The 26,717-nt window shown below is 43.9% G+C and overlaps 2 protein-coding genes across 28 annotated transcripts in view; one reads left to right on the top strand and one right to left on the bottom strand.

Moving 5' to 3' along the window:
* PISD (phosphatidylserine decarboxylase) overlaps nt 1-17,277 on the top strand; it is a 31,072-nt gene extending 13,795 nt beyond the window's left edge. For 2 of the 6 annotated variants that reach the window (XM_068911407.1, XM_009687455.2), the window contains 5 exons: nt 10,456-10,692; nt 10,978-11,116; nt 12,060-12,206; nt 13,968-14,128; nt 14,464-17,277. In XM_068911407.1, the coding sequence (XP_068767508.1) occupies nt 10,456-10,692; nt 10,978-11,116; nt 12,060-12,206; nt 13,968-14,128; nt 14,464-14,688 (909 nt within the window). In that variant the 3' untranslated portion in view covers nt 14,689-17,277. Of the gene's footprint in view, nt 1-1,027; nt 1,153-2,306; nt 6,034-8,222; nt 8,389-10,455; nt 10,693-10,977; nt 11,117-12,059; nt 12,207-13,967; nt 14,129-14,463 lie in introns of those variants that run through there. The other 4 variants (XM_068911404.1, XM_068911405.1, XM_009687453.2 and 1 more) reach the window with 4 other exon arrangements.
* The window catches only part of SFI1 (SFI1 centrin binding protein), a 49,056-nt gene continuing 23,618 nt past the window's right edge, over nt 1,280-26,717 (bottom strand). For 7 of the 22 annotated variants that reach the window (XM_068911376.1, XM_068911377.1, XM_068911375.1 and 4 more), the window contains 12 exons: nt 26,396-26,492; nt 25,580-25,740; nt 25,067-25,141; nt 24,700-24,774; nt 24,165-24,341; nt 23,183-23,421; nt 22,171-22,266; nt 20,630-20,900; nt 19,755-19,902; nt 18,956-19,079; nt 18,173-18,266; nt 17,441-17,651 (listed from right to left, as the gene is read on the bottom strand). In XM_068911376.1, the coding sequence (XP_068767477.1) occupies nt 17,544-17,651; nt 18,173-18,266; nt 18,956-19,079; nt 19,755-19,902; nt 20,630-20,900; nt 22,171-22,266; nt 23,183-23,421; nt 24,165-24,341; nt 24,700-24,774; nt 25,067-25,141; nt 25,580-25,740; nt 26,396-26,492 (1,665 nt within the window). In that variant the 3' untranslated portion in view covers nt 17,441-17,543. The other 15 variants (XM_068911384.1, XM_068911383.1, XR_011135152.1 and 12 more) reach the window with 14 other exon arrangements.

Below are 26,717 nucleotides of genomic sequence, written 5' to 3'. Positions count from 1 at the left end.
CAGTCTTTCTTATGGATATTAAAAATGGTTGGTGTTTGGATAACCGGGGTACTGAGTGCGATTTTGGCAGGACAGCACATAAAGTGCTTCTGTGATGGACCTTTAGTGTTGTGCTGTGGTAAGAGATATGAATCCAGTTCAGAAAAGACCCCAAAATCTGGTTTTTAGTATCCAACCTGTTCTGCCTTGGAAGAACTACATATAATCTCTGATTTGTTAGTCTCTTATGATGTGTACTTGCTGCTGTGTTCTGGTATTTTGACTTTTATTTGAGCAAACAGGCAATTACAGAAGAACGTACTTCTCGAGGAGCAGTCTGATGTGCATGGCAAAGATGATTAGAACATGTCGAAGTGGGTGAAATGTTAACACCAAAAAGTGAAGGGGGTGACAATGAGTTTGTAAATGCTTTTTTCAGTCCTGGGAAATCGAACAACTGAGTAGAATTAATATATATTTTTAAACCAGTGAGATGGCTTTTTGACTATATAAATCTGTCCAATCTCACAAGACTTCCTGTGTTTAAATGAACTTCTCGCTGGGATTGTAAAGCAGTTGATCTGAGCGCTCTGCTCGTTCTGGAGCGCTTCCCGAGGCTGCGGAGCGCCTTCTCCCTTTGGCTGGAAACGTGCAGGTCAGCTTCTGTGAAGACATGGCAGCGGAAAGCGCAGCCCCCCGGGCAGCCGGGGATGTCCGGCGTCCAGAGCAGCGCCTTGTTCCCTCGCACAGCCCTCCTCTCCGGTGCCTCCTGGGGAACGGGACCCCCTTGTCCGCGGAGCGTCCCACGTCCAGCCGGGCTGCGCTGCCTGGGGCGGCCCGGCCGGGGCTGCGGCGAGGCGACACAGCGCTGTGGCCGCGTCCCGGCGCCCTCCCGCTTCCCTTCCTCGTTGCTCCTGCCCTGGCTCCTCCTCCGAAGGGGGCTGGGAGGCCGCCCCGAGCGCTTCGGCGCTGCCCCCGCCGCGGCGCCAGTGGCTGCGAGGCGAGCCGGGGCGGGCCGCCGGCCGCGCCGCTTCCTTAAGGCCGGCGGCGGCAGGCGGCGGCGGCGGCGAGCCCTTGCCGGAGGCGGCGGCGGCGGCAGTGGCGGCGAGCCCTTGCCGGAGGCGGCGGCGGGGTCCCCGGACCGGCGGCAGGCGGCCTCGGCGCTCCCGGGAGGTAGGGGGGCGGCGGCGGAGCCGGCGGCGGCGGGGGCCGGGGGGCCGGGGCGGGTCGCCGCCCTCCGCTCACGTGTCTGGAGGCCGCTTTCAGGGGCGGCTCGGCATCGCCTTTCCGCCCGTGAACGCCAAGAAGCGGGGAAGCAGCGGAGCCGGCTCAGCGGCCGGTACTGCTGAGCGGCGGCAGGGAAGGGCGCTGAGGCTTCCAGATGCTGGTGTGTGAGGTCCGATTGCCAAAGGGCAGTTATCACCTTCAGGAGAGATGTTCCCAAGTCTCCACTCTCTCACGAGTAATCTCGTAGCAGATCTGAGCAGAATGAGGTGGTGGAGGCTGCGTTATCAGAGTTCAGAGTCCCGCTCGGCTCCCTCGGCCGCGGGGTGCCCGGCGGCGGGCGCGCAGCTCTGCGCTGCGGCGGAAGGTGTAACGCCTTTTCTATTTCCCTAATGCCTGTATAAAGCAGAAAATTTGCTTTACAAATATCTTTTAAGCTTTTTTCTTTTCTGAAAGCACATAGAAGATGTGACTACAGGGGTAGATACTAAAACAGAATAGTGTATTTTAAGGGTCAGAAATTTTCATGTCACTTTGAAAAAGTAAATAAAACTTTTTTTTCCTGGTTTCACAGGAGACATCTTCGAGACTATCCGCTAGACTATCCACTACCTCTTATGGTTAAACTACCCCCTTTTTTTCTTCTGTAGAGAGAATGCAACTAAAACAGCAATGTAAAATCACAGGGAAGAGTAATTGAAACTTTTTGCTTAATAAATCAAGGCAAATTGTAGAAAGGCTTCTTCATGTTAAAAGTAAATAATTTTAGAAATTTAAGATGGATAAAGCAGAACCTAGTACATTTCATTAGCCAGCGCCAATAAATCTGCAGTGAGTGGTACAGTTGGCCTACTCTTCCCCACGCGTGCTGGAAGTGACTCAAAACTCACGTGACCTTTGCAGACGCCAAGTCTGCGCTCAGGTTTCCCCAGCGGCATGAAAGCAGTTTTGTTTTGCGCTTAGAGTTCAGGAACTCCTGGCCGGGTCCAGAGCACTTCGCCTTTCTCTTGCTGGGCTGACTCACAAGTTGGTGGGATGGGAGCAGGGATTACGCGTGTCTGAAATTAAACAGATGCTGCCAGGAAGGGAATGGCACCGTTAACGAACGGTGCTGTATGTCACTGAGTACTCCTCCTCTGTTAACTGGAAAGCTGCTCCCAGTGTTGTATTTGGATGTGTTTAGGGCATCTTTTAAACAGCCACAGTTTCCAAACGTATGAAGTGCGACTGGAAGGATTTATGCCCTCAGACTAGAGGATTCCAAGCCTAACCATTCATGCTTAGATTTCAAACCTGTAGGTTCAGTTTTAAGTACAGTTGTGTATTAACCGCTTCTTGCAAGTGCCTTGGCTTGCTGCTTTCGAAATTCTGAGGGAAGGGCTTGAGCCAGTAATGAGAAGACAAGTAATTAGATGGGGTTACTGAATTTGATGCTTATTTGAGCTGACAGAGCAGAATGGTGTTGCATAGCTGGCAGATTAGCAGTTCGTTATTAGATAATAATTCTCTAGGGATTTATACCTCATGGTCACTGCTTCCTTTATTTACTTAACGTGGATTCTGGATGAATTCAGGCAGGTTGGGGAGTCTGGTACTGATGTCCAGCTCATAACTGGCCAACACCCATAACGTTCTTGTCTAAGCTAATAAAACAGGCTTTGTGGTATTGCTTGGATCCAGAGAAGTCCAGCCACTGAGAAGCTGTTGTATGAGTTGCTGTCTTGAACTGGTTAATCACCAGTTCTCGTCCCTTTCCCTGTTCTTCTTGAAAGTAGGTAAACTCAGGGTGGATTATTCATTTCATTTTTCTTACATTGTGGAACTGTAAGCTGCTTCTGGTGCAGCAGTGACAGGAATGACAACTTGCCATGTATGTTTATATGGCAGCCTTTAGGCAGGACTCAGGTATTTGCATTTCAGTGAATGTAATTAGGTCAGTAGAACAGAACAGAAGAGAAACACTGGTGGTCTTATCTGAACTGAGTTTTTGAAGAAGTAGAGAAAGAGAACTTGTAATGCCAACGTTTCTCTCTTCCTGAAGAGGAATCTCTCTTGCTCCAAAATTGTTTGTTTTGAACTGAAGGGTGATAGTCCCCACTGTGTTCTGCTTTTCCATCTACTTTATTTTAACTTGCAGCAATATCACCATTGGACAGAAGAATGTTTCAGTGTCCATTCACATTTAGGCAGCAGATTAGCTGTGTAGTATGTCCCATACTTCCCTAGAACCAAGCATGCTCAATCTAGGATACAATAATTTCTTAACGTGTTTTTGGGGGATCAGACTGAATTTCTACTGAAAGAGCTTGTGGGTTTACCTCCCTTATGCTGAAGAGAAGAGTACTCAAGAAAATGCAGCTAAGACTTTTGTTTGCTCTGTTGTCTTTCTGCAGAGCCACGCATATGTGAAGGAGGGGTGAAGGAGGCGGTTGCAGTCAGTAGCAGAGATGGAGCCCTGTGCCAGCCGGGGCTGAGCCCCCCAGGCCTTCCCGGCCCACGCGAAGGGCAGGCTGTGGGCTGGGGCAGGCTGTCTGCTCCTGCCCAGCTCACCGCTGCTGAACCACGTTGCCCTTCTCACAGTTTTGCGAGCTGGCCACGTGTGTTCAGTATGGCGTGTCTGGCTAACTTAATTGTTTTCATCTTGGTCTGATGAAGTGCCTTTTAAACGGATGTTGTCAATTTAGCTTCAGTTTCTATTTAAAATCTAGTATTTAATGGCAGTGATTTCTAATGTTCCTGGCAAATCAAGAGAAATGGCTGCCCTGTGCTCGTCATTGCTTTTGGAATTTTACTGGGATATTTTTTACTTTCATTTTACTGTACAGATGGTTTCCTTTTTTTTCCTTTTTTGTGTGTAGGTGTTTTTTTTGTGTCAGTCAAAGAGTGAAAAATATTTGAAATAGGAAAACAAAAAACTTGGCAGGGGGCTCAGGGAAGGAGTGTTTTATGTGCTGTTAACTGATCTTAAGTTTACTATCTTTCAATTTATTGGGTTTTTAAAATGCAATTGTTAAAATTCAGCTTAAACAACTTAAACATAGGCTTAAACAACAACTTAAACACAGATCTTGGAACTGCCTACAATATAGAATACCGTATAAGTTTTTTTCTGGAGGGGGGAAATACTTTCATGCAGGGACTCCAGAGGTGTTCCTAGGGAACATCTGGAACATTTGGGATTGAAGGCCAATCATAATACATGACTCTTGCTAGAATATTTTCCCTTCAAGGCCTACTTGAGATGGGATGCCATTTGCTATTTAATTCTAGATTTTCCTGCTGAGCCGCCGCCTCCTTTTCCTTGCCTTTCCCTAATAAAATACAACTCTGTCCTCCACGTCAGAGCACTAGTGCTCTTTTTGATCCACTCTGTAAGGCTTGCAGCTTACATGGTGTATTGAGAGCTTTGGAAACAAGGTGCCTCCCCCCCCCCCCTTTTTTAAACACAGATTTTAACAGAAAACATGAGTGAATTGAATAGTCACTAAAGAGTTAGCCCCTAAACTGTTCTGTTGTGGGTGTTTGATTTAATCCTAAGGTGTGCTGTGGTTAGCTTACTTCTGCTGTGCGAACCAGGGGTCTTGTTTCAATCTCCCTTAACAATCCAAATCTAGTGAAGAGGAGATACAGAAAATCTAGGTTTGAGGTGTAGTCTGCACATCTAAAGAGGGGAAATTCTCTCTCTCTATATATATATTCAGAATGCTGAGATATAAATACTGCAGCCTTTTGTCTTAGAAGAAAAAAATCTTCCTTTTCATACTTTAGTTCTACTGGACGTAAAAACTTGTGACAGTACTAAGAGCCACATAAAACGTATTAACACTTCTTTTATACTTGATTCTCAAGCTGGCTCTACAACTGGCTTATTTCATTATGCATCTGGGGATTTGTAGGAGAATGTCCTTTATGTGCTCCCTAGGTGAGTTTTTTGAGATGGAGAGAGACTTCAGGAGATGAATGTTGGTGTCTGGTAAGGATTTGTGGAATGGAAAGATGTTCCTTTCCTTCACTTTTTCTTCTCTCCAAGCTGGATATTAAGAGCAGGAAGGGAATTTTGGTGCTGTACACATTTGACTGCCCAGCAGTCTGGAGTTCCTTTAGCTGCAGCTGCTGCACTGCAGAACTGAAGCTAGGAATTATCTCCTCCTCTTCTCCGCCCTGCTCCTCCTCCCAGCCTCGTATTCAAACTGGCTCTTGGGTGAGCTGTGCAAGGCCAGCTGGCTGCTCTGCTGAGTGTAGTGCATCGGTGCCCAGCCTGAGACTGCGGGGTGTTCTTCGGAGAGCTGAGTTTCAATGGCCACCGTGACTAGGGAGAAGCAAGGACTGCTTATACGGAGAGATTACTTTTATTTTGTGCAGAGTCGTCTTTGTAGTGGGATGTTGAAATATGACACAATGCCTGTTTGTTTGCAATAGACCTCGTAGCAGAGATTCAAGTGGTAAACAGAGGGGGAATCCAGAGACAGACCAGCGGGGGAATTAGGAACTGTGACGCCGTGTCCTCCCTCCTGTGCCGGAGCAAGCAAAGGAAGGAGAGGTAGAGGAAAAAAGACTGAGCCTTGCAACCAACCGTCACCCTGACGATGTGTCAGTCAAACACCCTGCAGGGACCAGATCTACACACAGGGAAATGGTGAGATGCTATAAAGCTTTATCTAACCCTCCACCCTCTTGCTACAACCTCCGCAAAGTTAAAATTCATGTCCGGAGGCTGCGTTCAGGGAACGGCGGCAGCAGCAGCTGTGCCGGGGACCAGCACCCACAACTGGAGAGTCCAGGCCCGGCTGGCTCTGCCGGTGGTACACCAAATAGGAGAAGCCGTTTCAGGTACTGTTCAGTGTTTTCTGCTTTGCAGGAAGGGAGAAACAAGGGAGGGAGGATGGGAAGGTTTCTGGGCACAGCGACAGCCATCTGCAAAGCTTTTGTTTGGCCTAATTACTGTAAAGCTCCTTAGGCACTGAATTGGCAAAGAAGGGCATGCTGTTTTATGACAAGGAGAATGATGAGGATTCTTTTCCTTTCTACTCTGTCGGACTAGGAGAATAGAGAATATCGGTGAGGGACTGCTCTAAAACCAGGCCAAGGCAGTGAGAAGCCTGAGGGCTCTGGAGCAAGCTGCCAGGATGCAGCTCTGCGGGGATTGGTCCATGATCGACTGCAGTGAAGGGGGGGAGAGCGGTGGGAGGGGGAGCGGTACCTCGGCTGTGCGTTTCTGGCAAGCCAGCTCCTAGCCCTGCCGGCCCTCGAGCAGGCCCACAGGCTGGCGGGTGGAAGGATGGCAGGGAGAACGTAAGGTGTCCCTTCCTGTTCCTGTGTCCAGGCAGTTCCACCGCCTGCTGATAGAGCCTGCTTTACCTCTGCTGAGTCAGCACTTAATCTCCTCGGGGCGTTTTTGTACTTTGATGCCCAGATCGTTCTCTCATTTTTGAGGGAGGAGGCAGGGGGGAAGAAGTTGTTTGCTGCAGAGAAAATCTGTGAGCCAGAAGCACCATCTTGTATGCCAAAGTGGTGATGGTTGTGCCTGCTGTTCTAATCCAAGTTTTGGAAAGAACAGGTTGGCACAAAATTTCTGTTTTGGTTTCCCAGCTTCTTTCCATTCGGGAAAGAAGTGCACAGTATATTACAGTTCACCCTTCATATCATTTAATCCAGTGAAGAAGAGGGCTGTTCAGTGCAGCCAGAACCTAGTACTTCCAGCCAACTTGCACACAGAGCTGTATCCTCGTTGCAGGCATATTGTCTTCAGCAGTGTGGGGAAAACAATCTCTTAGCCAGGAGTTAAGTCAGTACCCAGCAGACTGAATATTTTGCCCTCAGACAGGCAGACTTTAATTTCATAAAGTGACTCTGCAAATATGAGAAATAGCTTAGAGCTTAGTCAAGAAACTATAGCTTAGTCTTCATGAGGAGAAGCCAAAGAATAAATGGAGAGTCAGTTCACCGGAAGGGTCTCTCATCCAGGCTTCCCACAGAAGTCTGAAGTGAGGCCCAAGATGTCTCTTGCTAGTAAGACGAGGCGCTTTCCCCTGCTAAGAGTCACAAGTTCAACTTCTGCCCGTGGCCTCTGGTCCAAAAAGAGTTTGCTTTCAGTCAGGACGTCCACATCACAAAATCCTAGGTGCAGCTGGTTATGAGGCCAGAGAGCGATTGGGCTGTGGAGACCAGATTAGCTTGCAGCACTAGCAATATCTACTTAATCTATGTATCCTCTGTTCAGAGCCAAAGTAGCCTGTGAAGATTTTAAGGCCTGCAAAGCTGTCTTTTGGAATCAGTTATTTGAACATTGTATGAATTAACTCAGGGGTGCCACTCCTGTTTGTCTCTCAAGTAATAAGTACCTGTTTCCTGAAGTCAGTCAGTGACCAACAGGTCTGTGTAAATTTAACTCCTACGTCTTTTGTGATACAGAATACAACTTAAGACGCAATATAGTCAGGATGCCTCCAGCACAAGAAATCTGTGAGGGACTGCAATTCTCAGGCTTCAAGGATTTCTTTCACTGGAGTATCTGCTCTTTCCTTAATATTGCCCTTCCAATGTCCCAGAATCATAGATTCCTACCTTTCAGAACATTCAGTTTGCTGTCCACTTTGGCTATGCAAGAGCTGGAGAAGTCAGGAGCATCACTTTCTGGGGACATAATCTTTTGATACTTGGAAGAACTTTTGCTCTCCATTGTTTCCACTGTAAACTGTTGTGTTACATTTTTAGTTGGATGAACCAGCTGTTGCTTTGTTTTCATATGTCCCCTGCAAGTGATTTTGCCTTTAATTTTTGAGGGTGTGATTAATGAAATTTGACCTGTGACACCCATTATTTGGAAAGAGGACATTCATTTTTTTGAGGTAAACTGATCTTTTGTTTCGGGACGGGGAAGAACTGACCAAAATAGAGCAGTAAGGATTTGCAGAATCGATGTATACATAAGCAGGAATAAATCACTCCCAGCTATCAGAAGCTGGCGGTGATGAAGCTGAGATGGCTGACCCTCTTATGTTGTGTATGTAATCTTTCAGGTTGCAATTCCCCCAGCTGGCCCTGAGGCGAAGGTTGGGCCAGCTGAGCTGTATGTCTAGGCCTGCTCTGAAACTCCGTTCTTGGCCTCTGACTATTCTCTATTATCTTCTGCCTTTTGGTGCTCTTAAACCCTTGACCAGAGTGGGATGGAGGCCTATGAGCAGGGTAAGTGCGAGCAGGTCTCTGCTGTGCTATGTATGTTAGCTGTTTGATACTGAAGGGAGCTGGCAGCAGCTGGGTGGAGGGATACTTAATGTGGAACAGGGTGGTGATCGCTAGTATGAAAAGAGAGAGATGCAATTCATGTTTCTCTTGAGGTTTTACTCTTTGTAACTGTGGTGACTAATTGCTTCACAGACAGATGGCTGTTCAGTAGCAGAGAATTTCTTCATGTCCTCTAGCGGTCGTGGGTACGCCCAGGAAAATCAGTAGAAACTTTTGAATTGATTCAGTCACCTGTCCTCAGGTATCAGGCCTAGGATAAGGCAGACCAAACTGTTTCTCCAGTTCCCTTTCCTGGCCAAATTCAAATGGTCTTGTTTGCTGTCATTTTTGCATAAGAAGGGTTTGTTTCTCGTTTTTTGAGCATCTGTAATCCAGACTGTCCAAACGACATGCTAATGCGAATCTCTGTTCTGAAGCTGTGGGTAGGAAGCCTTCCACATAAATATTCTTTAAACGCATTGTGCAACTACAAATGCAACATCCACGCAAATATTTTGACTGAAAACTGTAACAAAACTGCACTTCTTGAGATGATTTCCTTTTAACAGCTATTCTTTGATCCCATCAATTTGAAAAGCAGTCTTTTTTTGAAGAGTAGGTGCTGCTGGTAGCACCACTAGGTAGGTAGGTGCCACTCGGACGATTTTTGTGACTTTACAGTTGTATCTGTGCACTTTCACTGTTTGTAGAAAACTGAGCAAAATTGATTTTAGAAACTGACACTGTATAAGGCATGTCAAATAAAATGGCAATACATTTTTCTTTAGTGCTTCAGTGTATGTAACCTGAGGTACCACTGATTTAAAAGTTTTTATTCAAAGTAAGATTCAACTGGTGGCTTCTTTCTTAAATATCACTGTATTTTGCTGTGATGCAGGAGAGTAATTTGTGAGTGGAATAAGTGTATTTGATAGGACGGACAAGCTCTCAGCTGCTGTGTGCTTCTGTGTGCATTTATTGCTGTATTCTGCAAGGCTTAATAGTGAAGGATATGATTGACTAACATTGGGAATAAATGATGACTTTTGCTAAGGAAAAAAAATTTTTTTTTTTAACTTGGAAGTTAAATCTAGCCAGTTGTACGGTTCAAAAAGACTGTACCAGATTTAGCAGATTACTATTTCTTTTGCAAAACTGGTTTCAGAGGGTTCAGTGTCGTGCCCCCCTCCTCCCCCCTAGTTGCATCATGCTCATACAAGTCATCATGCTGATACTAAGTACCATAAACCTCAGAAGAGTTATTTCCTGGAATTACCCAGCAGGAAGACCTGTCCTCTGCCCAGTTATATGACTAGCATACCTCTTAACATTGTTCCATTTGTTTTTCTTGCTACTAAAACTTATGCTTTGGCATAAGTCCAAAGGTAAAAGTCTCTATTAGCAACTCCCATCCTTGCAAGAGAAGGAGCAATACTGCCATAAGTTTACACCAATGTAGCAGCATCCACATGGGTATGTTTCTTTAATTGTTCCAGTATCCTTGGAGCAGTACAATTGTGAGGTGTAGAAAAATACCTTCAGTACTAGATGGCCATTTGAGAAGTACCTTATCAAACATGGAGAAGTTTTTTTTTTTTTTTTGGTCAATTTTCCTTTGATTGTTTACAAAAATGAATATATTGGTAATGTTAAACCCTTCTGATGAGAGTTCTACTAGAATATGTGAATGTGTCTTTTTCTTGTGTAAGCCTCACATGGGCAGTTTCCAGTAACTTCCATGTGAAGCTTCAGCCTGCAAGGGAATGGAGTCTCTGACTTCAGTATAAAGTTATAATAAGCTCCATCGCTCCATTCTATCTCTCATCTGTTCTCATCAGAATGGCAGAAGTGAGGGTGAAGGGCAGTGTAATTTTCTGCAGACATCAGGGCTACTTCCTATGCGGTGTAACTCACTGAATTCAAGGCAGCGTAGGCAGGAGCAGTTTGAGCCCTTCTGTTTTATGGGGAGAGGTGAGGAAAGCCAGCAGCGCGAAGAACTGTGAATGACATGGTGTAATTCTTCTTTAGGTTGCTTTGTACAAATCGGTACCAACTCGCCTGCTCTCACGAGCCTGGGGTCGCCTGAACCAGGTGGAGCTGCCTACATGGCTCCGGAAGCCTGTTTACAGCTTATACATCTGGACATTTGGCGTGAACATGAAGGAGGCAGCTGTTGAAGATTTACATCACTATAGAAACCTCAGTGAATTCTTTCGTAGGAAGCTGAAACCACAAGCACGGCCAGTCTGCTGTTTGCACAGTGTGGTGAGTAAAAGGAAATGACAGCTTTACGCTACAGGCTTTTTCCCCCAGAAAAGGAAGATATCTAAACTTTGCCTCGGATGTGTAATTAAAGGACACAAAGCATAGACCAGAATCCCACACAGAGCTTTCACAACTTTGCTTTTTACAGGAGCGAGATGTGAAGGAAGAACAGTGTATTCAGTGTTCGAAATGATCGGTTGATATGTTTTTTTGCCTGCTGTGATGGCTGGACAGATGAGGTATGCATGAATTTCTAATGTGTTTCATTTTTTCTCTTCTTTGTAGATTAGTCCCTCTGATGGAAAGATACTTAACTTTGGACAGGTAAAAAACTGTGAAGTGGAGCAGGTGAAAGGTGTTACTTATTCGCTGGAATCTTTCTTGGGACCTCGCATCAGCACAGAGGAGTTGCATTTTAGCCAAGGTAAGTTGTGCATCGATTAGACCTTGCACATGCTCTGCTCTGCCACTTCAGCGCGCTCGGAGAGCAAGAGAATACAGGTGTTTCCCCCCCCCCCCCCCCCCCCCAATGTCAGGAACAAAAGTAGTTCTGCTTTTTTTTAATTTATATTTTATATTTGAGGATAAACATATCACCGTATTTTAATTCTCTTCAGTAGCTTTGTACCATCTTGCCTGAATCATTCTGATTCTTTCCATTAATCACTTGGTTCCTTTATGTGTAGTGTTTATTAATGATTAAACCAGATTTCAAGATCTGCCACTGTAACGAGGCTGTAGAACTCCTGCTTGTCACTCAAATGTGCCTAACCAGCTGGTTAGCAAAGGCTGTACAAGCCTCTCCGTACAGAAGTTTCATGGAGAAGCACCATACCTCAATTGTGCTACCCCTGCTTCTGCTGTGCGTGGAGCACTGCCTTTTAAGGCCTTTGGTTTTGATGAGAGCAACACGTTTTGCTAAACCTGAGAGAGGGCTGCAGAGATAGAGCCCTTCTGCAAACAGTAGAGTTATTTTCAATACATATACAGATGCAATTAATGCATTTTGTAAACCTAAGACCTCTCTACAAATTCAATTCTTGAAAGGGTGGCTTTGAGGAAGAATTCTGTGTTTCACTGGATTTCAGTTTCTGTTGTTCTGTTTGGGGAAGGTGAAACTCTAAAACTAATAAATTTCCAAAATGTTTAAAACTCAGTACAAGATCCAATTCTGTTGTAAAAGGAAACAAGCACCTTGAAATGTTGGATTCCTGGGCTGCATGTGTCTTTCTGTAGTCTCAACAATGCATGTGGGCTGCATGTAGTGCTCTGCTATTACCACTGATTATAATCTAGACTTCTAAGCTACCGTAGATGATTGTATGAAGAATATCTTTAACCCCTTTCTTTCCACGGTTTCCTTGCAGCCCCATCTGGCAACTCATTTCAGCAACAACTTGTCACAAAGGAGGGGAATGAGCTCTACCACTGTGTGATCTACCTTGCACCAGGGGATTATCACTGCTTCCATTCACCCACTGACTGGAGAGTGTCACACCGACGTCATTTCCCAGGTAGGTTGCCGTTCTTAGAAAATGAATGCAGGGCAACTATGGAGGGAAGCACTGCTGTGGGCCGCTGCTGAATGCGACGTGCCAGCGGAGCAGTTGTACAGTCACATGATAGATAACTGGAGGAAAGTGATTTGTCTCACACACTAATGAATTTTAAGGTAGTATAGCTTGTCAGTACAAATCACATATGAATGGTGAAAGCAGCAATATTGTATTCAAGCTGTCCTAATTCTTTGAAATAATTGTTGATGCAGGCTGACCTGACTTGTTCCCAGAAAAAGAATTATTCAGTTTGCATCTGAAGTAAAGATAGCTCTGCAGATCAGAGCAAACAGTAGCCTAAAAAAATATGATCTCTTTCCTGTGCTTGGCCAAGAAGATATAACTAAACAGTTACTCTGCTGGAGCAGGCATGATCAAATGTTTTTGTCCTCCTCTCCTTTGCAGATTTAAAAAAAAAAAATTTACTACTTGGTACATAGCAAAAACCTAAGGATTTGGATTTGGTTTCAGATACCCTAAGGGAGAGACAAAGACCTGCCAAGAGGTTTGAGAAATCTGTCAAGTTTCAGGTTGAAGCTAGAGCTTGATTAAAATAATGGAGTTTGAGTGAAATGCTACTACTGGATCCAACACAGCAAAGCAAATGTGGTTTTATAGCTAAAAATCTGTGCAGTGAATATACTTTACTTTAAGGACTATTTAGGGGTTGAAGTCCTTGAGGTTCTTACTGTAATCGATTTTATCGATTTTCTTTTTAAACTTATTTACTGTATTAGTATTTCCTGGTCTGCTCTAGCTAGCTAGCTACTTGTCTTTAGTAACCACCTCTTTGCATTACCAAAGAGCACTGAGGTGCTTTCGTGCATCGGACAGTTAACCAGTAAACCCTGTTCCTAACGTGTAAAAAAGTTATTTGACTTGCTTTTAGTAGCCTGTGGTCTTCTGTTAGATGGACCTTAAGCTGATACTAGAAGGCTTCTTTCTGTTCTAACTATCAAGGCTGAGACTAGGCACTAGCTCTGAGTCTGTCTTTACAGTGATCTCTCTCAACAGCCTATTTGATGACAGTTAACAGTAGTCATCATTTGGGAATTTACAGATGAAAAGAGAGTGAAGTTAGTTGCATCTCTTGTAGAGGAACAGTATCAGAGAGTGTGGATATGAGTCCCTGCACCTCAAACTGGTGATAGGGGAGTATGTATGACTGATGCTAGAAAAGGCCTCAACAGTGGCAGGTATTTTGAAACGGATTTCCAATACAGGTTTTGCCCCCTCCTTAGTAGCGGGTCATCACTGCCTGGAAACACAGTCAAGGTGAAGCTGTAGGTATGAATGAGTGACAGTGGGGGGCAAGGCAGCATAAAAAGAACCATTCCCAGGTAGGAAATTTGAACCTTTCATTTCCTAACAGGGAAAACTGTACACGTTCCAGGTTTCTTTCAGCCTTCCAATGAAGGATGAGAGTGGTCTTTACCATTTCCCAGTAACTGTAAGGAAAAAGGCGGAGTAATACAAGCCCCTCCTGAGCAGTATTGATCTTTCTGGCCAGAAGACTAAAGATCACATCTTTCTATGACCTGTTGTTTTTACTACAGCCATGTGTTCATTTGCTGTGCTTAGCATTTCTGTCTCTTCCTCCAAATAAGTGATAGAATTGCTTACTTGGCCAGATACAGTTATATTGAAAATACCATTAAGGGCATCACAGTATTGCTACAAGACTGACAGCCTAGCTTGAATATTTTCTCACTGTTGCAGGCTCTCTGATGTCTGTGAATCCTGGGGTTGCTCGCTGGATCAAGGAACTTTTCTGCCACAACGAACGGGTTGTCCTTACAGGCGACTGGAAACATGGCTTTTTCTCTTTAACAGCAGTAGGAGCAACAAATGTGGGCTCTATCCGCATCTACTTTGACCAGGTGAGTAAGATGGTAGTAGGTACCTTCCCTTTTTTGAAGGTTGAGGTTGGTAAGGTATAATGAAAGTAAAAAATTTATGAAAAAAATCTTATTACCCTGAAATTCAGGTAAGTTTCTCTATATTGGTGTTCTGTGCTGACCGTTAATATATGACTAATTAAAATATGAGTAATTTAAACAGTAATCTGCAGTATAGACTTTTTCAATATTCCTATTGTGCTCTTGACTTGTAAGCTCATGCATTGAAAATGCCTGGACACTCACAGTTTACAGCTGTGGTACTGAATATAGGCTGCTGTAATCCTTAAGTAATGGTTTCTTCCTTCTCTGTACAGGACTTGCATACCAACAGTCCAAGTTACTCAAAAGGCTCCTACAATGACTTCAGCTTCGTATCCAACAACAACAAGGAGGGGATCCCCATGAGGAAAGGAGAACATTTAGGGGAATTTAACTTAGGCTCCACTATTGTGTTAATCTTTGAGGCACCCAAGGACTTCAAATTCCACCTTAAAGCCGGACAGAAAATCCGCTTTGGAGAAGCACTGGGCTCTCTATAGAAACTATCACGGCAAGGTGGCTTTACATACAAAGGAACTCGATCACACCACTGAATGTTTCATTTAAAAAGTATGTATCACTCAGCAGGACCTGGGTGAGGAAAACAGTAGATGTCATTGCTATGTTAGACACGGGAGTATTTGCCCTATATTTACATACCGCTGCTGAGTGCAGAAAAAGAATAAGAATCAAATGATCCATATATGCATCAGGTACAGCTGCCTTTAAAAACGTTGACCAGGGAGGTTTCAGTCCCACCCTGTGCCTGCAGTCTTTCACGTTCTCCCCCTCAATGTGCCACAGGATAATTATGTTGTCAGAGCCTTGTAAGTCCCTTTTAAGCCTTCCTAGGCTCTGCAGGTGCGATGGGGAAGGGTGGAGGTAGAGATTAGCTGTATTTAAAAGGATATTGACAGGTTGATTCAAACCTTGAACTTCAGATTTGTAATAGCTGGTTGACAGACCTTGAGTTGAGAATGCGTTCTCGCTTTTGTTTTAAAACAATCCTCAAAAGTTCTTAAAATAAAATATAGCCTGTGAATGCACAGAGAGCCAAACAATTAAATTGGCTACTCTGGCTTTACAGTCCAAACTAAGCAATGTGCACAACAGACAGCATCAGTACAATAGATTAGACTCATCCAGTTTGTTTTCTAATGTTAGACAACTTTAGTTCTTTTACCTGACATTGTCTCTTTAAAAAAATGGACTTTGCACTGTATTTTAAAGCTGAAAACACTGTCTACATTCCATATGATGAAACTGGACATTTTGGAATTTTTTTTTTTTTTTAGTATTAGCAGACAGATCCATGTGTCCTACCCCTAATCCATGGCTTTATTTTGCCATTCCAGGCCTTAAAGATTTTGTTTATATGAGTGAAAAAACAAGACTGTGACAAAATAACAACAGGATTAAGGGTTGGAAAGTAGAGAGGATGTTAATCTTCTGTGATGCAACAAGATGGCAGCCAAAATAGGTTTTTACTTTCTGATATATATCTTAATTGTTGCTTTGGTCACTGAATTCTTGATGAATTAATTCTTCTTTTTAAAGAACAGTTTCACGTTCTTCAGGATCAATTTTTATTTGCACAGAATGAAATGCCATATGCACTGACTGTGTATTAAAATATTACAGACCTTTGAAGAAATCTAAATTTGCCTCCCAGGTGCATTAGCCTGCTGGCAACTATTTATCTTACTTAAAATAGAAAAAGCCACACCTGTGCTGGGGGCTAAAAGCTCTATGCTGAAGCTTCACCTACAGCAAAACTTCAGAGCCTCTTTTTAACTTCATGTCAAGAAAAGTTGTAACAAATACTAACACCTTGGGTCTGCTGAGCACAGCACTAACTGGCACTGGCAGAAATTGGTGCCAAAGCGAAGAGGAGGATTTCAGTTTTAAAGCAATGTATCAGTTGTTCTTAGAGAATAAACTGTTTTGAGTCCAGGCACTCCCAACACTTAGAACCGACTTTGCTGCCCCGAGACTGTGGGAATGGATGTGCTTGCAAAACCTGCCTTTCTGATCTCTGAAAGATTTCTCATGCTATTTCCTTGCTTGAGCCTTGGGTGTTTTTTCTGCTGCTTCAAGGAGATGGTAGGCTTTGACCAGCTCTTATCTCCTAATGAAAAATTTCTCCTTTGTATGCACTGCAGAAAGTAGAATATAATTTTGTTGTACAAATGTCCAGTTTGCCAAGTCCTGTATGCTTAGCTTGTCATCAGGAAAGAAGGAGTGATAAACTGCATCTTAGGGATGTAGCCCAACTGTGGCTTTATGATGATGGTGGCTGTTTGGGTGGCAAGCAGGAGAAAATTATTCATTTGGCTCCAAGAGTCAATGTTTCCTCAGATTACATGGGGAGGAGTTTGAAAAGCTTGAAGTGGCTCTTGGCCACCTATCTTGTTTAACTTCTTGGTATTAGCAAGTTAACTCCTGCAGTAGTATATAACTATATACAGGTTCTAGAAATGTACGCTTTTTTTTTTAAACGCTTGAGAGTGAGAAGTGCAAACATCAAGCCCACAGGTTAAAGCTGTAACTAGTCTCTTGTCTCAACTTCAAAGATGTGTTAATAGTAGAAAACAAATTTGTTCCAATGGATCAGAGAAAAGAAGAACGAATAGCTTTCCACCTTCTCCACTGGGCCCTGTGGCACCTGACAGCCAAAGCAACTTTAAGCTTTAATTACTTGCTACTCAGCATCAGCAGCAGCAGTATCTGAAAGTCACCATTAGCCTAGTAATGGAAAATAGGTTGCCTGATACGTGCTTTAATAGGAAACTAGGAAGAGGGAGAGGATTCAGTGTGCAAATGGCTGTTTTTGTGATGGTCTTAATACGGTGCAGAACTAGCTGATTAAAAAAACATTAGTTGTTAGGCGGTAGTCAGCAATGGGCCCTGGAAGTGGAAGCAAAGTTCCTAGAGGATACTGATAATGCTGTGAATTTCTCCTGCATGGAGAATCCATTTAATTCTTCAACTGTATCAGTAGCACGGTATTTTTGTATGTCAAAGTGTATGACTTATTGACATTAACTCATTGAATTGCAAACATTTTGAAATAAAGAATCTTATCAGTATTGTTTATATTTCTGAAATGTCAGGGGCACCTAAACTAGATATTGGTGAGTGCAGCATGAGGTAAGTTAAGCTCCAGTTTGTTTTTTAAACCAGGTATGGTTACAAAACAAACACAAACAAGCAAAAATATTTAAGTGAGCTTATAAAAGTGACAAACATGGATGAAGAGAACGTATACATTTTTTCCATCCCCCTCCCTGCTACAAAAGAGGCAAAAACTGAGCAGATGTTCCTACCCGTGAGCTGGAAGATTGATTCAACCGAATTATGTATCCAGAGCAACGTGAATATCGTGGAGACGGGCAACCAAGTTTTGTACATGCTGTCTCTCTTTTAGTTGTGCTTTGGTGAGAGTGTTGATCCTCATCTTCACCTGAAAGTGAAGAGGATTACGTAAGCTGTTTGTAGAGCAAGGATGCTTTTTTTCAGTCTTTTTTGACAGAGGAAGACTAAATGAGCTCTAACAGCCTTTATATTATCCCACTTAAATAAACTGAAGTGACAGGATTGTGTCACCTCTAACCAGTCAAGCATCAGTTAGCTGATACAGGACTCGGACTTTGCTGTACAAAGTGGGGAACAGAGTACTGGAGTACTGGAGATCCAGTCATGCAGTGTACTTAAGCTGTCTTGAGAAGCCGTAGAAAAGTTCTTAGAAAGAGCTATAGGTGCTGCAGTCACATTTCTGAATGAATAAAAAGAGGCATTTACGTTGCGGTCCTTGGGCTGTCGAACAGAAGGCTCTACAGTTCTTTCCTTTCTGATTACAAGTTTCTCTTCTCTTGACATTTTAATAATAGTTTGCTATAGAATTCCCTACAGCTACCTTCAGCCTAAGTGCATAGCATAGTGATAATCACTTAAGTAACTTGAGTTTGTTTGCTAAGTACACACCTGATCCAATTCTTCTTGTAGACCATCTTGGTCCTCTGGTTGGGTGCTTGTTTCTAGCCACTTCTGCAGAATCTCTGCCTGCTGCTGACAGGACCTGATAAAACGGATTACAAGGATTGCTTATCCCAGGAGGATCTCAACAGTCTAAGCCAACTTAGACTTGCAATTGATAGTTGCAATAGCACCCAATTTTTAGTCTCAAACTGGTAAATGCTAGGAAAAAAAAGGAACGCTGGAAAGCAGAGAAATCCGCCTGAAAGCTGGCGCCTGTCTCCTACCCTTATTTCCTAACTAACTTCTTCCTTTCCTCACAGTTGGATCCCCTCCAAGACCCATTCTCAAGCATTTTTGTAAATTTGTGCTTATTCTAATAGAGAAGTAATCTGTTGCCAAACCCTAGCCATAGTTTTTGGCATTGACATTTGGAAAAGCTAAGTCTTCCTTCCTGATGATGAAAGAGCTGAAAGCTAAATTTTAGCCACTCTGCCAAATAATTCATTTGTATTGTGTTTAGATTATACCCACTGGCGTCTCTGCCCTGCTTTTTCCAATAGCTGCTAAAAGAAAAATTAAATTAGTTGCCAATTACAAAAGAAGTTGTACATGCAGCTCCCACCAAGAGTCAACTCCACAAGGAAAAAGCACAAAATCGCTATAACTATTGTTTCAGTCACGGCTCTGCTGTGAAACAGACTGGTTTTAAAGTAAATCCGCACATACGAATAGTGCAGTACTGAGTTGAGGGCATGAAGAAAGGCTGGCTAAATGGGCTTTGCAACATACTTGAGTTCCTGCTTCCTGCTGAAGTAGTACTCCATTTGCTGTTGGATATGTTGGAGCTCTTCTTCCAGCTGACTTTGTAACACCCTTTCTTCTCTGGAACTGCGCTCCCTTTCTCCCCCTTCTGCTGAAAGGAAGATACAAGGCACAAGCACTGGAAGTGCAGCAGTCCTATGTATTTTTAATTCTTCTCAGGGAAGTTCAGGTTAATAGACAGGAAACACGGAACCCTCCACTGAGTCCTCCTCTCCCATTTTGCCAGCATGTAACATGTACCTCTTCACCCAAAAGAAGAAGCCCAGCAAGAGGGCAGGGATCTTGACAGAGATTACAAGCTCTCAAGGCTTAGTTTAAGCATACCAGAGAACATAAGAAACCCTCCAGCACGTGGTTTAGTGTTACAAAGGCTGTTTGGGCCTATTCATTATGAAATGTTTTACATCTACGCTAGAAGCAAGTCAGTCATTCTGGTCCCATGGAGCATGTAAATGTCATGCCTCATAGTTCATGGAAAAACACCATATTGAGAGGTGTTTGGAAACCATCTATCCCCTTTAAATTTCCTCAGCAATTACAATACTGCTGTAGAGAACCTTACTAGGTGAATTCTTCTCTCACAAAGAGAATTCAGCTGTACATTCAGCTTTGTGTACATGAACACTGCCACACTAGAGTATGTTCTTGCTAAAAAAGCTGACCCCCCCCCCCCCCCCGGTTCCCATTCTTCAATCCCTAGAACAGGACTTTAGCCCCCCCGATTCAGCAGAGTCCACAAAAAAGAATGACTGAGCTGGGGACCTACTTGCGGTTTGATGACTCGCTTTTCCCTCAAAATCTTCAGGTGACAGCAGATGTGGCTTCAAGTTTGGTCGCAGTTTCTTCCTCACAGGGGCCTGTTGAGAATCTTGGGAATGTGCTTCTGTGCGACCATTCGCAGGCTGACCTCCTCTCTACAAGACCCAAATGACACTATTTCACTCCTCCAAAGGTTTTCTTGAGTGAGCTCTGCAAGCAAGAATGCACCTGACCCAAGCTACTAAGCCCCGCTCCCACGCTAAGACATCCCCTGTAGTTGTTGAACCTCTCAGCAGCTTTGCTTATTCTATGATATTTCAAGAAACTGGAGCTCCTTCATTTATAACAGCGAGAGAGCGCTTTCATCAAGGTTAGTGCTTCTCATTCTTCACAAAACAAGAGGAGTTTAAACTGCAAGCACCTACTTGCAGGTGAACTGAATTTAAATTTTGCTGTTGAGACTCTCGGCCATAGCCACAGCTACTAAGCTGAGTTACTCTCAAATTCCTATAATTTGGCTCGCAAACTGTAACTGCTCTAAACTCTTTGAAGGAGCTGCACTCTCAAATCAATTGCTAGGAAGACTATCCTGCTGGGAAGGAAACAAGACCAGGAAAAAGGCATGAATTAAAGTACAAAACACACATTTGCTGCCCTATTAGTGAAGTGTTACTTCAGACTAGCGGTAGAGAAAAGAGTTTTTATGCATTCGGAGCCAATCAATTTGGTCAACTTATAAGATGACAGCTAGAACAAAAAAAGAATCACCCACTGAAGGGGCAGCCCTGAGGAGCCATGGGAAGAAGCAGCAATAAGCAGCTGACAGCGTGTGCTGACAGTAGCCTGATAATTACTCCAGTTTTTCCTCAGCAATACACTGACCTTTTCAGCTTCAGCTTTCATTTGGGGTATGAATGACGAAGGGGGCCACAGCTCTGGCCTCGGATGGATTTGAACAGCATGGTGCATGTCATGTGTCCACAATGGTACAGAGGGGAGAGCAGTGTGTAGGAGAGATGGGTAGGCGTGAGTGGTACTGCCCACTTGAGACAGCTGATTACAGGTGCTTTCTTCCATTTGAGTTGATAGCATTAAGTGCCCAGCCTGAGCAGAACAATTGTTCACAACCGTTTGCTGAAAGGATGTCTCTGATCTGTGAAGGAAGAAAAGGATGAAGTCCCTGTACATTTCAATCCACTCTTCTTGTCCTTTTCAGTCAGTGTCAAAAAATGGAGACTCCTGCTACTCCCTTGCATATCGAAGGGAGCTTGTGCCTTGCCAAGAGTTACCTAGCCTCCTGAACTACCCGCACTACCAGATTATAGCACAGGATTGCTAGAAACCTGCCTCATCCAGGCCTGCACTTAACCCTGCTGTAAAAAAGTAGTATTTCAAAGGAACAAAAATACACAATTTGTAACAGCTTTCTCATTGGCTGCTTTATTATGCAGGGGAAATATCAGTAAAAAACCCTGAAGAACCAACACAATGGGTTAAAAAGCAAAAAAGCAGCAGACCAGCTAAGGTTTCCACTACTCCTACCTACCCTGCTCCAAACCCTCCACATTAATCCAGGCTGAAACAACTTTTTCAGAAGCTGTGAATTCAACCCAAGAACAAAATCTTGCCTTATTTCAGTTTGGGAACAAGAAGGGAGCAGCAGCAGGCAGCAATCACAGACAGGTTTTGACAGGAAATACACATTCCCCTTCTATAAAGCTAACGAGGGACACCTAATTATATAATAGTTTCATAAAAAAACATTCAGTCTAAACAACTGCTTAAAAAGCAATTTTAGCTTCTACAGCAAGAAGAGTTTCAGCTCCCTCACTCTCAGGGCTAAGAAACAATACCATAACTAATGGCATTGCAACTATCCAGCAGCGCAGACCTTTTGGGAAAGTAACTACAAAGAAGTAGCTCCCTGTAGAACTGCAGAGTTGACTGAGCCAAGACAGAGAGAGAAACATTCAATTTTGGCTCGCATATTAGCAAAATTATTAATGCTGCCCCACAGACTAATTAAATCCAGATCCAAGCCTGTTGTGGAGCAAAGATAATCTATGAGCCAAAAAGCATCCTGCAAAACTCAGACTTCTGAGTTAATGTGGCAAGACAGACAATTAGAAAAAGAAACTTTACTTATTAACTAAGCCTATTAAATTTTGAAAATCAGTGATGTGCCTTATCTTTCCCTGCAAATTCTTCACTAATGAAACAAAGCTCTTGGTTGCTATTCAATTAGCTTGACAGTTCCATTATTCTTGCTGACTTTATAAGAAACCTGCAGTTTTTAAGGTCACCATGCCTTTTAGATAGTAAAGCCCCATAATTCCTGAATGTTCTGTACTGTGAAGGAGACTGAGGGAATAAGCATAGCGTGAGGCCCAGCGTAAGTCTTTACTGTAAAAAAGATTTTCTACCTAGTAAAAGGAGTTCCTAGCAGTTCCTTGCTTTCTAGAGATTCCAGAAGGAAGTCAGGTCTTCGTGGCGGTAACCTTGCTTGTCGAATAGCATTTCTGAAAAGAACAAACAGGACCAATAATGCCATAGTTTGATGATTACTTTAAACTGGCATAAGCTGGCATTGCAGCTAAAAGTCATATCCTCTCTTTCATCCCTGCTCTGCAACATTTCCTTTGCATGCAATAATAATGTAAAGATTAATTTCAACCTTTATCAATTTTGTGATCTGGTTCCCTGCATGAATGATTGTACCATCACAAGAAGTGGTCAAAGGGGTAGAATTGAACAAGGCGGAACCACTTCTTCTGGCAACATAAGCTAGCTTAAAGAAGTATGAAGCTATCACCTAATTCCCCTTGAAGGCTCCTGTCCTGGGCTGAGAAGCTTCACTGAAGATTCTTCCTTGCAATGACCCATGATCAACAACAATTTTTAAGGAATAGCTTCGCCAGGGAGAAGAGGGCAAGAAGAAAGTCCAGTTTCTACACAACCAGGACCTTGGTGCTTATCATTTCATCAGATCCTACATGAGTTCAGTGAAAAAAGAAAAGCTGGCTCTAGGTCACTCTGGCTAGATGAGCTTTCATGACAGTAAAGACCCTGCTACCACACATCTTTCAAACGTTCCTCTACATAACAGCTCTCCTAACAAATGACTGAGGCTCCATAAATTCATAGCTGTATATTAAGAAACTGCTACTGGAAAGTATTTAGGTGAGCTGATGCTACTCCTGGCTGATATAGAAGTATAAAGTCATTAATTCTTTTGTTATTTGTGGGCAGATGTATGTATTATGCAGCAGCTCTGGCATAACTCAGCAATAACAGACATAAGGTGCAGTACCAGAAGAGAGTTAGGGAAACTGCATGGAACTAACAGCAGTCACTGTGAAAGGCTGGAAACATCAAAATGAGCCTGAGAACTACAATGCCAGAGAAACACAGGAGAGATTAAAACTTTATACTCACAGCTCACTGAGAATCGAGTCCCCAGCAACAAGGAGAAATGGTAAATCATTGCTTTTTAAGGGCCATGGCATTTCCTCTGCTGAATGTCCTCTTGTCCCACGGCTAACATCAGGCACCTTAAACGTTACTTGCTTCTTCAGAGGCGGCAGAAGAGAAGGCTTATTTAATTTCTTGTAGAGCGCCTTCTGTTTCCAGAGCATGGCACAACGATACACGGATTGGTGAAGGTTGTAGGCTGCCTGCCATCACAAAGAATAGTGGATCATTTGCTGACTGAGAGCAGGAAGTAACACCTCCTGGGTGTCCTAGGGAGGAGGACACCACAGAAAGGAACTGAGATTTCTGATGACATTGCAGCTATACCTGCTCTCCATGCTAAATTAGCAGGTCCACCACGCATTTGGGAAAAGAGAATTAACCAAGCACTTCCACAACGAGGCAGGCTGCACATTAGCAAACAGAACAACTGCTATCTTGAAAACCTGAAAAGGAGCTGGGAGAGCTACCCAGGAAGAGCAGGTGAGCAAACAACACTGGCAACTCTACCTTCCTCTCCACTCACAGGGCTAGACTGACATGCACAAGTAGAAGTGACACTGCAGCCCACACTCAAAGTGGTGCTAAAAAAGCGGTGCTAAAACTAGGACAGGATTAGACGCAGCCTTTCATATTTTGTGCTAGCACAGTCCCTAGAGTTTAGGGACCCCACCCAAAGGCAAAGGTCTCATGCAGTTCTCTATTCTCTATGGTGGGGATGGGTCAGTTTTGAAACAGCTTCTTTAAGAAAGGTCCCCAATTAGCAACACCAGCCTGAAGTGCTCTAGTCCCAGCTGAGTGACCCAGGACAGGGTGTTCCATTTTAAACCACAGGCAAAAGCGTATGTCAGATCCAAACAAGAGCTTAGACTTAGGGGTCCAAGACCCTCTCCCCTCCATAGATCAGAGCAACGCAGTGCCCCGGATGATCACTTGTCTCTTTCACCTTCAGCTGGTGCTGGGCTTGGAGCTGCCTCCGCAACTGTTTCATGCCAGCAGTGTATCTCAAGATCCGGGTTACACCTTCTTTCAGAAGGGGAGAGCGGTGAACTCCTATGGCTCTTTCAATGCGATCTTTCTTCCGCTGTTGCTCCCGGGCAAGTCCCAGCCAAGCACCAAATACCTTCAATATGAAGAGCAGATAGCTGCAAGGGTGCTACAGAGATGAGTCCCAGGTTAGGGACTCCCCCTGCAAACAGGGACGGACTCCGTTCCACTGGTCAGTAATAAGTAGGGCTACAGCAGGACCACAATACAAGGGCAAAGAGACAGGGATTTAAGTCAGCTGAGGCTGGATGGGGAAAGCATGTGCAAATTTTCTAATTAGATAAGAGGATTTGGGGACAGCTTTTCAGCATCCCAAAATGACATACAGCACTCCAAAGATCAAAGGAAAGAGATGTTCCACATGCACTTTGCCTATTGCAGTCACATCATCTGCACACATCCCAAAAGCCCTTTGACTGTCCCGACACCCTTACCTTTCCCTGCAATGAAAGGGACCAGTGCCACAACGCTTGCACTGTCTCCTGCTTCTCCCATTGCCGCTGCACCAGCTATCAGGAAAAAAAAAGCACAGCAACCAGGTTAGGAGTTTACATGTCCCACACCAAAAACTGCAGCCAAATGGAGCATTAACCAAAGGGGGAGCACTGGTGGAACAGAAACAGAACAGCCTACCTCGTTTGTCCAGTATACACAAGGTTTCCCTTGTGCTAGTGGAACCAAAAATCCAAAGAATGTTTAAACCCATTTTTATACTCTCCATGTATAAATGGACTACGAAGGAGAAGAAGGGATAAAGATCAGCAAGGAGCTAGATACTTGCCCTGGGGGACAACTCCTTACCTGTCTCTTCCAGCAGGAGAAGCAGTTAGAGCAAAGTCTCCGAGTCATTAGCTGATAACCCTGTCTTTGTAGGAGCTGTCAGGCAACCAGAACAGCGAGTCACTCTCAGACAAACCCCACTTATCTGAGCCAAATGCTGTGAGAGCAGAACAAGCACTGAACAGCCTTTATCTCTTTCCCTCTCCTCTACTGAGGCCAGGCACCCTCAATACCTAATTTCTATGGTATAACCTCTTTAGCAAATATCCGTAAGCCCAGCAAGGATTCCATAAAGAGTTAATGATCCCACACATGGCAAGCCCTGCTTGCTGTCTCCTGTTAGGTCTATTAGTTCTGTCGAGATTTCTTCAGGCAAGACACAGGTCATTTCCTTCCTCCTCAGTGCACAAGGCACTCATATTCCTCCTCAGCCAGCACTACCACCCCCTTCACCAGGAAACATGGCCTTATCCCCCCACACCAGCCATTTCCTAGCCTATGGTCACTGGCTGGGGAGGTGTTGATCCTTCTCACCATCTTCGCAATACATCGCTGATGGTATTTCTTCCATTTTACCAGGTACTTCTGGAGCAGGCGCTGTTGATGGTGCTGCACTGCCCTGTCCTGCTTAGCCCTCAGCATCAGAGACTCCCCAGTTAATTCTTTCCAGTGAAGAAACAAGGTCCGTAAACGCACTGTTAGGAGAACACAAATCAACTGCAGTTTCAATAGGAGACTATTTATCTCAGCGAGTATCAAGAGATTAGCTCCTCTTTGGACTGTTTTGGCAATGCTCAGCATTAAGAATAGTCTAATACTTCAGGTAATGAACAGGGAGCTGGGACTTGCAAGTCTTCCCCATTGCCACTGACAGTCTTCCTAACTGTTAGGTAATCATTTGCCCTCTTTGTGCTTCAGATTCCTCACTTTGAGGACGTGAATGATACCATGAAAATGCTTGCAGAATTTGAGAGCCATTTCATATTAATCACTAGAGAAAGACTGAGGTAATAACTGATAACATTACTTGCACTACTCTCAAAAAAATGCCTGAGCTCTTCATGGTTAGTAATGGAAAATTCCTTTGAGGAAGGAAGGATTATCATCCATTACATAGACAGGGAACCAAGAGAGAGGCAAAGGTCACGCAGTAAGTCTGCGATAGATCACAGAGTAGTCCCAGGTCATTCCCCATTCTTATGGGGCCATCCTCTATAGGAATAACACACAATCCGTCCAATCATTTCATCTATACAGATGAAACAAAAGGCTGCACTACTAAGACGTATCCTTCTAAGGATCATACACAAAAAAGAGTCTTTTGACAATTTAATATCTCCATCAGCTTACCTATATCCAAATGCTTTCTGACCTCCTTCACAGCTGCCACCTTCTGCTGACGGTAATATACTTGTATTGAGGCAGCATCCCTCCACTGTAGCAATACCTGAAGATATAAGTCAAACAGGAGACAGGACGCAAACTGACACTGCAATGTTCTTGAAGGTGGAAGCAACGTACACCACACTGCTGGCACCACAACCATTTCCATCTCATTTCTCACGTCAGCCTCAGCAAGAGGGTACAAATTCCCTCCAAATGAACTACAGCACTATTTCAAGGGGTCCCTGCTGCATTTTTCAAGTAATTTTCTGTCCCCACACAGCTATTA

Source organism: Struthio camelus, chromosome 17 (assembly GCF_040807025.1).
Source record: "Struthio camelus isolate bStrCam1 chromosome 17, bStrCam1.hap1, whole genome shotgun sequence".
In the NCBI taxonomy this organism is placed as follows: Eukaryota; Metazoa; Chordata; class Aves; order Struthioniformes; family Struthionidae; genus Struthio; species Struthio camelus.
Note: the sequence above shows the minus strand (reverse complement) of the source record. Positions and strands in the feature narration are given on the sequence as shown.